This window comes from Nannobrachium achirus (genome assembly GCF_963921795.1).
Source record: "Nannobrachium achirus genome assembly, chromosome: 15".
Classification (NCBI taxonomy): Eukaryota; Metazoa; Chordata; class Actinopteri; order Myctophiformes; family Myctophidae; genus Nannobrachium; species Nannobrachium achirus.
Window position 1 is genome coordinate 49,878,279 of NC_137822.1, and position 12,365 is coordinate 49,890,643.

At 46.5% G+C, this 12,365-nt stretch overlaps 1 protein-coding gene across 1 annotated transcript in view; it reads right to left on the bottom strand.

Moving 5' to 3' along the window:
- Positions 1-206: 206 nt before the first annotated feature.
- The window catches only part of dync2i2 (dynein 2 intermediate chain 2), a 40,526-nt gene continuing 28,367 nt past the window's right edge, over positions 207-12,365 (bottom strand). Inside the window, exons 7-10 of the mRNA XM_080743173.1 lie at positions 10,788-10,958; positions 5,105-5,346; positions 3,250-3,407; positions 207-1,881 (exon numbers count right to left, since the gene is read on the bottom strand). Of these exons, the coding sequence (XP_080599299.1) occupies positions 1,631-1,881; positions 3,250-3,407; positions 5,105-5,346; positions 10,788-10,958 (822 nt within the window). The 3' untranslated portion in view covers positions 207-1,630. The remainder of the gene's footprint in view (positions 1,882-3,249; positions 3,408-5,104; positions 5,347-10,787; positions 10,959-12,365) is intronic.

The following is a 12,365-nucleotide window of genomic DNA, read 5'->3' on the forward strand; positions in this document are numbered from 1 at the left end:
ATAGAAAAAGTGAAAATTCATGGTGTAGGTCCTTGAAGGAACTCTGATATCTGGTTTCATCTCTACACAACTATATCATGAATAAACCACTTACTGCCCATTTAATAGTGAAACAACGTGTCATTTTATGGGATTTTATTAAATATTTTAATTCAATGAATTTCCTTGCAAAATTCCTGAAATGTTTAGATTTATGTTGGGAACTATAGTGAACCATGAAAAGAAAAATCAGGTCACACACACACACACACACACACACACACACACACACACACACACACACACACACACACACACACACACACACACACACACACACACACACACACACACACACACACACACACACACCCCATCGGCTCTCATTGAGTCATTGTGTAAACAGTCTGGCGCAGCCTGCATTCAACATGTTGTAACTTTACATAGAACGATCCAAACTGGACTGAACCTGATTCTATGACATCAGTGTGAACCTCTGGAGCCTCAGACTGTCTGTCTGTTCATTCATTCACTCCTTCCCACAACATGAGTCTGGACTTCTGCCTATTGGCAGCTTGAAAAGTGGGCGGGAGTACTTGCCTTGACACTGCAGACTCCTCTAACCAATCAGCGTAGCAAAACATCTGACGTCATCAGTGCAGCCAGTCGGAAGAACGGCAAACACGTCTTTTCGGCCGATGAACTCCGCTAGCGCATACTCCTGTTCCTTTTTAATTGTTGTAATTGATTGATTCCAACTCTGAAATAACTTCACTTATTGCTTTTATTGTTTCAGCGTTAACTGTTGTTGCATCGAGGGCAGCCATTGTTGTTTTGAAAATGCCACAGCATGTATTCTACGTCACCATCTACACATGGACCAATCAGGGGAAGCTTTTCACTTGTTGTGCGGACAGCAGTTAAAACGCAGTCACCGATTGGCCCCAATCGTTTTGTGATTTCTCATACTCGGTGCCTATTGGCCGCAGTCCAGACTGATACTGGGGAAGGAATGAATGAGTGAGCGCAGTGTCAGGGCTGGCCTGCCAGGCTAATCCATGGCCGGATCGGATCCAAGCATTTATCATTTAAAGGTTGGTGAAAAACTGTAAAAAACAAAAAAATATTCATGACAATCTTAGCTTCTTGGGGAATGTTTTTTGAAAATGTTTTGAAACCAAAATTTAGGAAACCAATAATTAAGGGACCCATACAAATGTGTCGCCGACCCACAAATGGGTCCCGACCCAGTGTTTGGGAACCAGTGCTCCAATGGCAGCCTGTGATTGGTTCATTCTGCTGTAGTGGCAGCATGTGATTGGTTCATTCTGCTGTAGCTGCTCTAATGGCAGCATGTGATTGGTTCATTCTGCTGTAGCTGCTCTAATGGCAGCATGTGATTGGTTCATTCTGCTGTAGCTGCTCTAATGGCAGCATGTGATTGGTTCATTCGGCTGTAGCTGCTCTAATGGCAGCATGTGATTGGTTCATTCGGCTGTAGCTGCTCTAATGGCAGCATGTGATTGGTTCATTCGGCTGTAGCTGCTCTAATGGCAGCATGTGATTGGTTCATTCGGCTGTAGCTGCTCTAATGGCAGCATGTGATTGGTTCATTCTGCTGTAGCTGCTCTAATGGCAGCATGTGATTGGTTCATTCTGCCACCTCGGCAGCGAGCTGCTCCAATCGGATGGTGTCGCTGGGCTGTTGCTCCGTCAGCTCGGTGCTGAGGCTCCAGACGTGCAGGGCTCCGTGGGAGCAGCCCACCGCCAGCAGCCGGGGGTCCCTGGGGTTGAAGGCCAGACAGGAGGCCAGGGGACCCCCTGGACCCCCAGGACCCCCCACCTCGATGGTGGCCACGGGACGGTCACAGCGCCTGCCCAGGTCAAACAGCTGCACCGCACCTGGGGTCAAAGACACACAGGATTTAATGAATGCTTTCATTAAGCAAAGTGTTCATTAACACAGTAAGAACTAGAAGCAGAGCTCTTCCGAGCACAGGTCTCCACCAGACCACACAAATCACCCTGTTATAGCGCCACCATGAGGCTGATTTGAGAAATTTGAAGTGGCATTTCTTCCTCTACCTAGTGGGAACGTGCACGCCATGGCCAATTTCACCAAGATTGCACGCTGTGTTCATGATTTGAGGCATTTTGTTCAAAACGGAGCAATCCTGCAAACTTTGGAAGCCAATTGTAGCCATCAGGATGGAATATGGAAAATCAGACGTATCCATGATGATCACATGACTGTATAGATACTGTCTACCAATTTGTAGGATTTTTGGACAAAATCTGTAGGAGTAGTGTACAGAAATGTGTTTTGCAAACATCGGCCTCATGTTAGCGCTAAAACAGGGCCATTTGAAAAATGTGGGGCAGAGCTTCTGAATTGGCATCCAGGGAGTGTGTGTGCTCAGTTTGGCAGCGACTGGGCCAACGGCGCCGGAGATTAGCTGTACACAAACTCGGAGGACGGACGGACGGACGGACGGACGCACAGACGGACAGGGGCGAAAACACACTCTCCCCCTGCCTTCGGCTGGAGGAGACAATGACATAGTTTTGCCATAACTAATGTAGATTAACTGCAGAGGATTTTTCCTATTGTATTTACCTGGTTTTATCTTTTCTTTCACGCGGAGAAGAAAACATTCAACCACGATGCTCCGTGTGTAAGTTATGGTCCATAGAAAACAGGCTGTTTTGTCCAAACGCAAGATATGGGAAAAGAAGCGGAGATATATGCATTTTTCTCAAAGACGGACGCCCCAGATCCGAAGCAGGCGTCTACCTTGTTATGTCTATGCATAGGACGCCAACTGAGTGACGGAGCTTTGTAGAAACAGCAAGCGAAACTGATTCCCCATTCTGATTGCAAGTAGAACTACTTTCTTGCAGACCTTGTAGTGAATTATTAGTGAAATAGAACAGTTTTAATGTCTATGATTTTTCATGTTGCCATATTGTAACCGTTTTAGAAAAGCAATAAGCCACGCGAGGCCTCTGGCTACCTGTATTTTATAACGGCTGAGAGGGTTGGAGACACTCGGCTTCGCCTCGTGTCTCACCATGCGTCTCAATGCACAACAGTACAAGGGTTAATAAACAGTACTGTAATGTAACAGGTCATACCTTGTAATAAACAGGACTGTAATGTAACAGACTAACAGGTCATACCTTGTAATAAACAGTACTATAATGTAACAGACTAACAGGTCATACCTTGTAATAAACAGGACTGTAATGGAACAGACTAACAGGTCATACCTTGTCCAGTGGCTGCGGCAAACACTGTGGGTCGGCTGGGAGACCAGGACACCTGGAACACGTAGGACTCTGAGACCCTGAGGGACATCAGAGGGTTGGACTGGAGCACCGAGTGGACATGGACCAGCCCGTCTGTCCCCCCACAGATAAACAGGTTCCTATGGAGACACAAAGACATTATGTCCCCCCACTGATAAACAGGTTCCTATGGAGACACAAAGACATTATGTCCCCCCACAGATAAACAGGTTCCTATGGAGACACAAAGACATTATGTCCCCCCACAGATAAACAGGTTTCTATAGGAGACACAAAGACATTATGTCCCCCCACAGATAAACAGGTTTCTATAGGAGACACAAAGACATTATGTCCCCCCACAGATAAACAGGTTTCTATAGGAGACACAAAGACATTATGTCCCCCCACAGATAAACAGGTTTCTATAGGAGACACAAAGACATTATGTCCCCCCACTGATAAACAGGTTCCTATAGGAGACACAAAGACATTATGTCCCCCTACTGATAAACACGTTTCTATAAACACAACACAGAGTAGTGTATGGAGTGGGCGGGGCTGTAGTTACCTGTGGAAGGGGAGTAGGCGGGGCTATAGGTACCTGTGGAAGGGGAGTGGGCGGGGCTACAGTTACCTGTGGAAGGGAGAGTAGTGTATGGAGTGGGAGGGGCTATAGTTACCTGTGGAAGGGAGAGTAGTGTATGGAGTGGGCGGGGCTATAGTTACCTGTGGAAGGGAGAGTAGTCTATGGAGTGGACGAGGCTATAGTTACATGTGGAAGGGAGAGTAGTCTATGGAGTGGGAGGGGCTATAGTTACCTGTGGAAGGGAGAGTAGTGTATGGAGTGCACGGGCTATAGTTACCTGTGGAAGGGGAGTGGGTGGGGCTATAGTTACCTGTGGAAGGGAGAGTAGTGTATGGAGTGGGAGGGGCTATAGTTACCTGTGGAAGGGAGAGTAGTGTATGGAGTGCACAGGGCTATAGTTACCTGTGGAAGGGAGAGTAGTGTATGGAGTGCACGGGGCTATAGTTACCTGTGGAAGGGAGAGTAGTGTATGGAGTGCACGGGCTATAGTTACCTGTGGAAGGGGAGTGGGTGGGGCTATAGTTACCTGTGGAAGGGAGAGTAGTGTATGGAGTGGGAGGGGCTATAGTTACCTGTGGAAGGGTGAGTAGTGTATGGAGTGCACAGGGCTATAGTTACCTGTGGAAGGGAGAGTAGTGTATGGAGTGCACGGGCTATAGTTACCTGTGGAAGGGGAGTGGGTGGGGCTATAGTTACCTGTGGAAGGGAGAGTAGTGTATGGAGTGGGAGGGGCTATAGTTACCTGTGGAAGGGTGAGTAGTGTATGGAGTGCACGGGGCTATAGTTACCTGTGGAAGGGAGAGTAGTGTATGGAGTGCACGGGGCTATAGTTACCTGTGGAAGGGTGAGTAGTGTATGGAGTGCACTGGGCTATAGTTACCTGTGGAAGGGAGAGTAGTGTATGGAGTGCACAGGGCTATAGTTACCTGTGGAAGGGAGAGTAGTGTATGGAGTGCACAGGGCTATAGTTACCTGTGGAAGGGAGAGTAGTGTATGGAGTGCACGGGGCTATAGTTACCTGTGGAAGGGAGAGTAGTGTATGGAGTGGGAGGGGCTATAGTTACCTGTGGAAGGGTGAGTAGTGTATGGAGTGCACAGGGCTATAGTTACCTGTGGAAGGGTGAGTAGTGTATGGAGTGGGAGGGGCTATAGTTACCTGTGGAAGGGAGAGTAGTGTATGGAGTGGGAGGGGCTATAGTTACCTGTGGAAGGGAGAGTAGTGTATGGAGTGGGAGGGGCTATAGTTACCTGTGGAAGGGAGAGTAGTGTATGGAGTGCACGGGGCTGCCGCAGGGTCTGAAGGAGAACACCGCAGGGGCTCTCAGGGTCATGGCGTCCTCCTGGTGGTCATGGCTGGACACTGCAGCCGGCCTCTGGGCAGAGAAGGAGCATTTGAGCAGCAGGCCTCCCTCCGAGCCCACCAGGAAGGAGTCAGGGTCCCAGGGGGACAGAGCCAGAGCTGTCACCCCCACCGCCGTGCTGCCCGGGGCCTGCACACACAGGACCACACATCACAACAAGACTCTGTCACCCCCACCATCGTGCTGCCCGGGGCCTGCACACACAGGACCACACATCATAACAAGACTCTGTCACCCCCACCACCCTGCACAGGACCACACATCACAACAAGACTCTGTCCCCCCACCACCCTGCACAGGACCACACATCATAACAAGACTCTGTCACCCCCACCACCACCCTGCACAGGACCACACATCACAACAAGACTCTGTCCCCCCCACCACCCTGCACAGGACCACACATCATAACAAGACTCTGTCACCCCCACCACCCTGCACAGGACCACACATCACAACAAGACTCTGTCCCCCCCACCACCCTGCACAGGACCACACATCATAACAAGACTCTGTCACCCCCACCACCACCCTGCACAGGACCACACATCACAACAAGACTCTGTCCCCCCCACCACCCTGCACAGGACCACACATCACAACAAGACTCTGTCCCCACCACCACCCTGCACAGGACCACACATCACAACAAGACTCTGTCACCCCCACCACCCTGCACAGGACCACACATCACAACAAGACTCTGTCCCCACCACCCTGCACAGGACCACACATCACAACATGACTCTGTCACCCCCACCACCCTGCACAGGACCACACATCACAACAAGACTCTGTCACCCCCACCACCCTGCACAGGACCACACATCACAACATGACTCTGTCACCCCCACCACCCTGCACAGGACCACACATCACAACAAGACTCTGTCACCCCCACCACCCTACACAGGACCACACATCACAACAAGACTCTGTCCCCACCACCCTGCACAGGACCACACATCACAACATGACTCTGTCACCCCCACCACCCTGCACAGGACCACACATCACAACAAGACTCTGTCACCCCCACCACCCTGCACAGGACCACACATCATAACAAGACTGTGTCACCCCCACCACCACCCTGCACAGGACCACACATCACAACAAGACTCTGTCACCCCCACCACCCTGCACAGGACCACACATCACAACAAGACTGTGTCACCCCCACCACCCTGCACAGGACCACACATCATAACAAGACTCTGTCACCCCCACCACCACCCTGCACAGGACCACACATCACAACAAGACTCTGTCACCCCCACCACCCTGCACAGGACCACACATCATAACAAGACTCTGTCACCCCCACCACCACCCTGCACAGGACCACACATCATAACAAGACTCTGTCCCCCCCACCACCCTGCACAGGACCACACATCACAACACGACTCTGTCAGGGCAGCGGTCCAAACCCCAGGGGGTCCCCAAATGAGTTTAGGGGGGGTCCCCAGATGATTAACTTAAAGGAGCTACAGTCAACTTTTTCTTGAAAAACGGATGCTAAAATAAAAATATTGTTTGGAAAATATTTTATACAAAAATAAGCGTCATATATGTTTCTATTCAAAAATGACCACAAAAAGCGTAAAATAACGATAAAATAATCATTTTGGCCATTGTCAGACCAACACTTTGTTCACATTCTAGTCTATAGACTAGGATGTAAACAAAGTGTCGGCCCTACAATAAAAAGTTGACTATAGCTTCTTTCATGTGAAACACTGTTTTCTCACTCAACAGTGATCAAACCAACATACAGTTTAAGTGTATAGAGGGTATCTGCACATTTCTAAAGTGACAATTTAAGGACTTTTTAATACCTCTGAAATGACATATTAAACATTGGCCAAATTGTCAAATATTAGAGGCAGAAATTGTATGGGTTAGGGTATGATCATGCGAGGTATACATACAGACGAAGACGGCATGAAATGAGGTATTGGTGTATGTGTCAAATTAATTAACAGACACACTATGCATGCACGTAGCACATGCAAAAAAGCAGTCCATCTGTAACCAGGTGTGGTTATTAAGTGTGCCTGCCATGCAATGGCAAAACACTTATTGTAATCCGCCATACTTAAGTAAGTAATTAATTAATCCCGCCACAAATTTCTGCACGTAATAACTGCCGCACAATTTACACCACCCACGCAATATATACATCAAAACGTGCGGCTCGGCCGGGAATAGGTTGCTATTACTTTTCTAAGAGGAAAGTTGTATCGTTTAATTGATATTAATTTATTAGTGAATTAATTTTACCCATTGACTTATAATGGGAATCGCAAAAACTCACATTCAATATTTTTTTTCTCGCAAACCATAGGGGCTACAGTTTCAAAACTTGGAGAGGAGATTTATAATGATATCAAGGATTAAATAAAAAAATAATTTCGTCAGTTGGCCTCATGGTGGCGCTATAACAGTCCACTTTACCTTTCGGCATGTAACTCTTGAACCGTGGGTCGGAAAATTAAAATTCCCTTTTCCCTGGATTCCTTGGGTCATGACGCATCTCCTCAAATAGGCCACGCCCATTTGCGTCAGGATAGATTTTCCGCCATTTTGAATTTTCTTCAAAACACACTTTTTGCTCCTTTTCCTACATATTTTCTCCAAATGTCACAAAAATCGATACACACGATCTATGGACTCATGCGATAAACAAATTTAAACGATATTTTGATAGTCCATACCGTTCTTCCGTAACAGGGTTCCAAAGTTAGCGGTAGGAGCCCGTTTTGTAAGAAGTAGCCATAAATCACAAACGAAACATCCAGTTAACTCATATGCTGCCATTTAACAATACCTTCGTACTCTTTAACTGCCATTCGTCTCCATAGACTTCCATGTAATTCATAGTGCACGGATCATGCACACCCATGCCTAGATAATGCACCACGTGTGTCCACATTGCTCACAGCTTTCAAACAAAAAAATCCGAATGGAAATCCGTTCAGGCATTCATGAGATAGCAGCCATTATGTTTTACACTGTTGTGAGCTTGGAGGTCTGCTACCTGAGTTGTATGGGGGTTGTATGGGGGTTAAACAAGCAATTTCGCGATCGCTATCATGCCTACTAACGTTTTTGGGGTCCCAAAACATTTTTTGAAAAATTTTTTTTTTTGAAAAAATGGCGGAAATTCTCGGGTTCCTCGGGCGTGGCAGGGAGGGACATCGCGAAATTCTCGGGTTCCTCGGGTTTGGCAGGGTATGAGTTAACACCAAATTTTAACCACAAGTGGGGGGCGCTATACTGAACATATACCCAAAAGCATTTCCACTTCGACCCATAGGGAGCACCACAAACGCGCAAAACGTAACCGTTTCATGCCAAAACGTGTTTTTCAGGGGGAACGACCCTCTCAAAACGAAACACAAACGATCTCGGGAGCGACGGGACAACGTAATCGCCTTGCGGAACTTGTGGGAGGAGCCTATTTCTTAAAAACAAGAAACCATATTGCTAATGCTAACACATGCTAATGCTAACAAATGCTAATGCTAACAAAGATGCTAATGTTAACACATACAAGGTTGCACACACTTAGCGAGCTGCAGGCACACTTAAAATTTCTTCGAAATTTTCTTTTCTAGTTTCAATAAAACTATTGTTGGAAAATGGAAATAAGGCATTTAATGTCTTTATTCTATGTGTACTGTGCAATATGCATGCATGCATGAATATGCTATTCATGATCTGGGTTAGGCAGGCAGTGGACCTAAAGCAGAAAAACATTAAAAACTAGAAAAGAAAATTTCAAGTGTGCCTGCAGCTCGCTAAGTCTGTGCAACCTTGTGTAGCGGTTGGTGTTAGCATTAGCGTTACATTTTTTAACATTAGCATTTTTTTGCATAAGCTTTAACATTATGGTTCTTCATATGACACCACCCACATGTCTGTACGACAAACGGTTCATGAGATAAACGGTCACTCCCAGTTTGGAGAGGGGCAGTTCCTGTTTGGCGAAATAGGCCACAGTTAAGGTTAAGGACTCTTAATCAAGTCATATGGCTCCACCCGCGCGTCTGTACGACAAACGGTTCACGAGATAAAGGGTCACTTCTTGTTTGATGAGGGGCACTTCCTGTTTGGCGAAATAGGCCCCAATTAAGGTTAAGGACTCTTAATCAAGTCATTTGACGCCACCCACGCGTATGTACGACAAACGGTTCACGAGAAAAAGGGTCACTTCCTGTTTGGTGAGGGGCACTTCCTGTTTGGCGAAATAGGCCCCAATTAATGTTAAGGACTGTTAATCTTGTCATTTGACGCAACCCGCGCGTCTGTACGACAAACGGTTCATGAGATCAAGGGTCACTTCCTGTTTGGTGAGGGGCACTTCCTGTTTGGTGAAATAGGCCCCAATTAAGGTTAAGGACTCTTAATCTTGTCATTTGACGCAACCCGCGCGTCTGTACGACAAACGGTTCACGAGATCAAGGGTCACTTCCTGTTTGGTGAGGGGCACTTCCTGTTTGGCGAAATAGGCCCCAATTAAGGTTAAAGACTCTTAATCTTGTCATTTGACGCAACCCACGCGTCTGTACGACAAACGGTTCACGAGATCAAGGGTCACTTCCTGTATGGTGAGGGGCACTTCCTGTTTGGCGAAATAGGCCCCAATTAAGGTTAATAAGGACTCTTAATCAAGTCATTTGATGCCATCCACGCGTCTGTACGACAAACGGTTCACGAGGTAAAGGGTCACTTCCTGTTTGGTGAGGGGCACTTCCTGTTTGGCGAAATAGGCCCCAATTAAGGTCAAGGACTCTTAATCGAGTCATATGAAACCATCCACGCATCTGTACGACAAACGGTTCATGAGATGTAGAGGCACTTCCTGTTTGGCGAAGGGCACTTACTGTTACAGGGGGGGCGGGGCTTAATCAATTACAGCTCATCCCTATTGGCCGGAAAAAGACCAAAGTTATGTGTGCATTTTTAAGTTTAAATCACGTTGCTAGGCAAAAGTATGGCAGAGTTATGTGGCGCCAAAGTTTCTGGGTTTTTTTCGGAGTCCCCCATTCAAAGTCAATGGGGGTTTTTGAGCGTAGTTTTTTACGAATTACGTTGCCATGGTAACGCGGATCGGAAAGAAAAGTAATAGCACACCATTCCCGGCCGAGCCGCACATTTTGATGTATATATTGCGGGGGTGGGGTAAATCTTGCGGCAGTTATTACGTGCCGAAATTTCCCCCATTCTAAGTCAATGGGGTTTTTGGGCGTCGTTTTTTGCGAATTACGTCGCCATGGTAACGCGGATCGGAAAGAAAAGTAATAGCAACCTATTCCCGGCCAAGCCGCACGTTTTGATGTATATATTGCGTGGGTGGCGTAAATTGTGCGGCAGTTATTACGTGCAGAAATTTGCAAGAACATGACTGGCGGATTACAATAAGTGTTTTGCCATTGCATTGCATGGCAGGCACACTTAACTACTGTATATACTGTAATGCAATTGTTTTTACAAATATATCGCGAGTAATATCGATATCGAGGTATTCAACAACGTTATCTAATATGGAAGGTTTTCCTCACCCTGGAGTGTGCGTGGCTGCAGTGAGGAACCTGCTCCATCACCAGAGCGTAGCCCTCAGAGAGACACAGCCTCCTCTGCTCCGTCTCCATCCTCCACAGCAACACTCTTCCTCCTGAGCTTCCACTGAGCACCGCCTGCTCTCTGCTGCCTGGACGACACACCCACTGCACCTGGACACAGAGATAGGGCTGTCACAATTATTACATAATCGTCTAATCGTGATTATTTGACATTATCGCAATTATTTTGTCATAATCGTGAATGTTGAATAATGTCAGAAATAGTGGAAATAGCAGATCAAAAAAAGATGGCGGACGGGTGTGAGTAGGCACGAGAGAGGCTCCTACTCGGGAATTAAGAAACCTTTATTTTTCCCTTTAATCTGCGATTTAAAGTCCATGCTGTAACCCTAAAACCGATGCTGAATTGAACCATGTTAATATAGTTTGGACTAATCGCACTTTTCGAATGAACCTGGCACTCCATGAAGCGGAGTAGGCCGACCAAACAATTGGAACAATGACACGCAACCAGAAGGACATGGAGCGATTAGAAAAGATGATGGAAGAAGTGGTCTCATCGAATAAACAACTTGTTAAGCAGGTCGCCTTGCTGTCGGCAAAAGTTGACAAGATAGAACTACTCTCAGCGAAGATTGATTTGGTGGAGAAAAAGATCGGCTCCTTGGATACTACAGTGGAGAAGGCGGGGGCAGACTTGCACGACCAAGGCATTGAACTTGAACTACACGACAAACGAATTAAGTCCTTGGAGTCCAAACTTGAGAATGCTATTGATGAAATCGACAGATTGGAAAATCACTCCAGGAAAAATAACTTATTGTTGCTTTTCGCACCAGAGGCAAGTGAAGCAAAGAATATGATTTCATATCTGGCAACCCTGCTTTCTGATAAGCTCCAAATTCAGATCCAGGAGAGTGATATCCAGGTCGCACACCGTGTAGGTGCGGCGAGACAGACGGGGAAACCACGGAGGCTTATCTTCAAAATGTTTCTTTTTCAAAAGAAGCTGGACATTCTGAAGGCTGCAAACTCAGTCGAAATCAAAGTTGATGGCCAGCTCCTAAAGATCAAACCGGATAAAACCGCAAGGATAATAATAATAATAATAATAAAGCTTTATTTGTATAGCACCTTTCATGACATGAAATGCAGCTCAAAGTGCTTTACAGAGCAGAAAATGAAGCACAGTTACCTAACAGAAAAAATAAAATACACATGAATACAATAAAGCAGAACAATAAAAACATAAAACATTGAAGAACAATTTCAGAACAGTGTGGACGTCAATAGCATCAAAGAGATAAAAAAAAGAATTCAGCTAAAAGCAAGAGTAAAGAAATAGGTCTTGAGCTGTGCTTTAAAGCTATCCACAGAGGCTGCCTGTCTTAGGTGTAGTGGGAGTTTATTCCAAACTGTCGGTCCGTAGAAGCAGAAAGCTGCTTCACCATATTTTTTATATTTCATTTTAGGCACATCGAGTAGGTCAGCACTAGAAGACCTGAGTGGGCGGTTTGGAACGTATCTATGCAGGCAGTCATAGAGGTACGAAGGTGC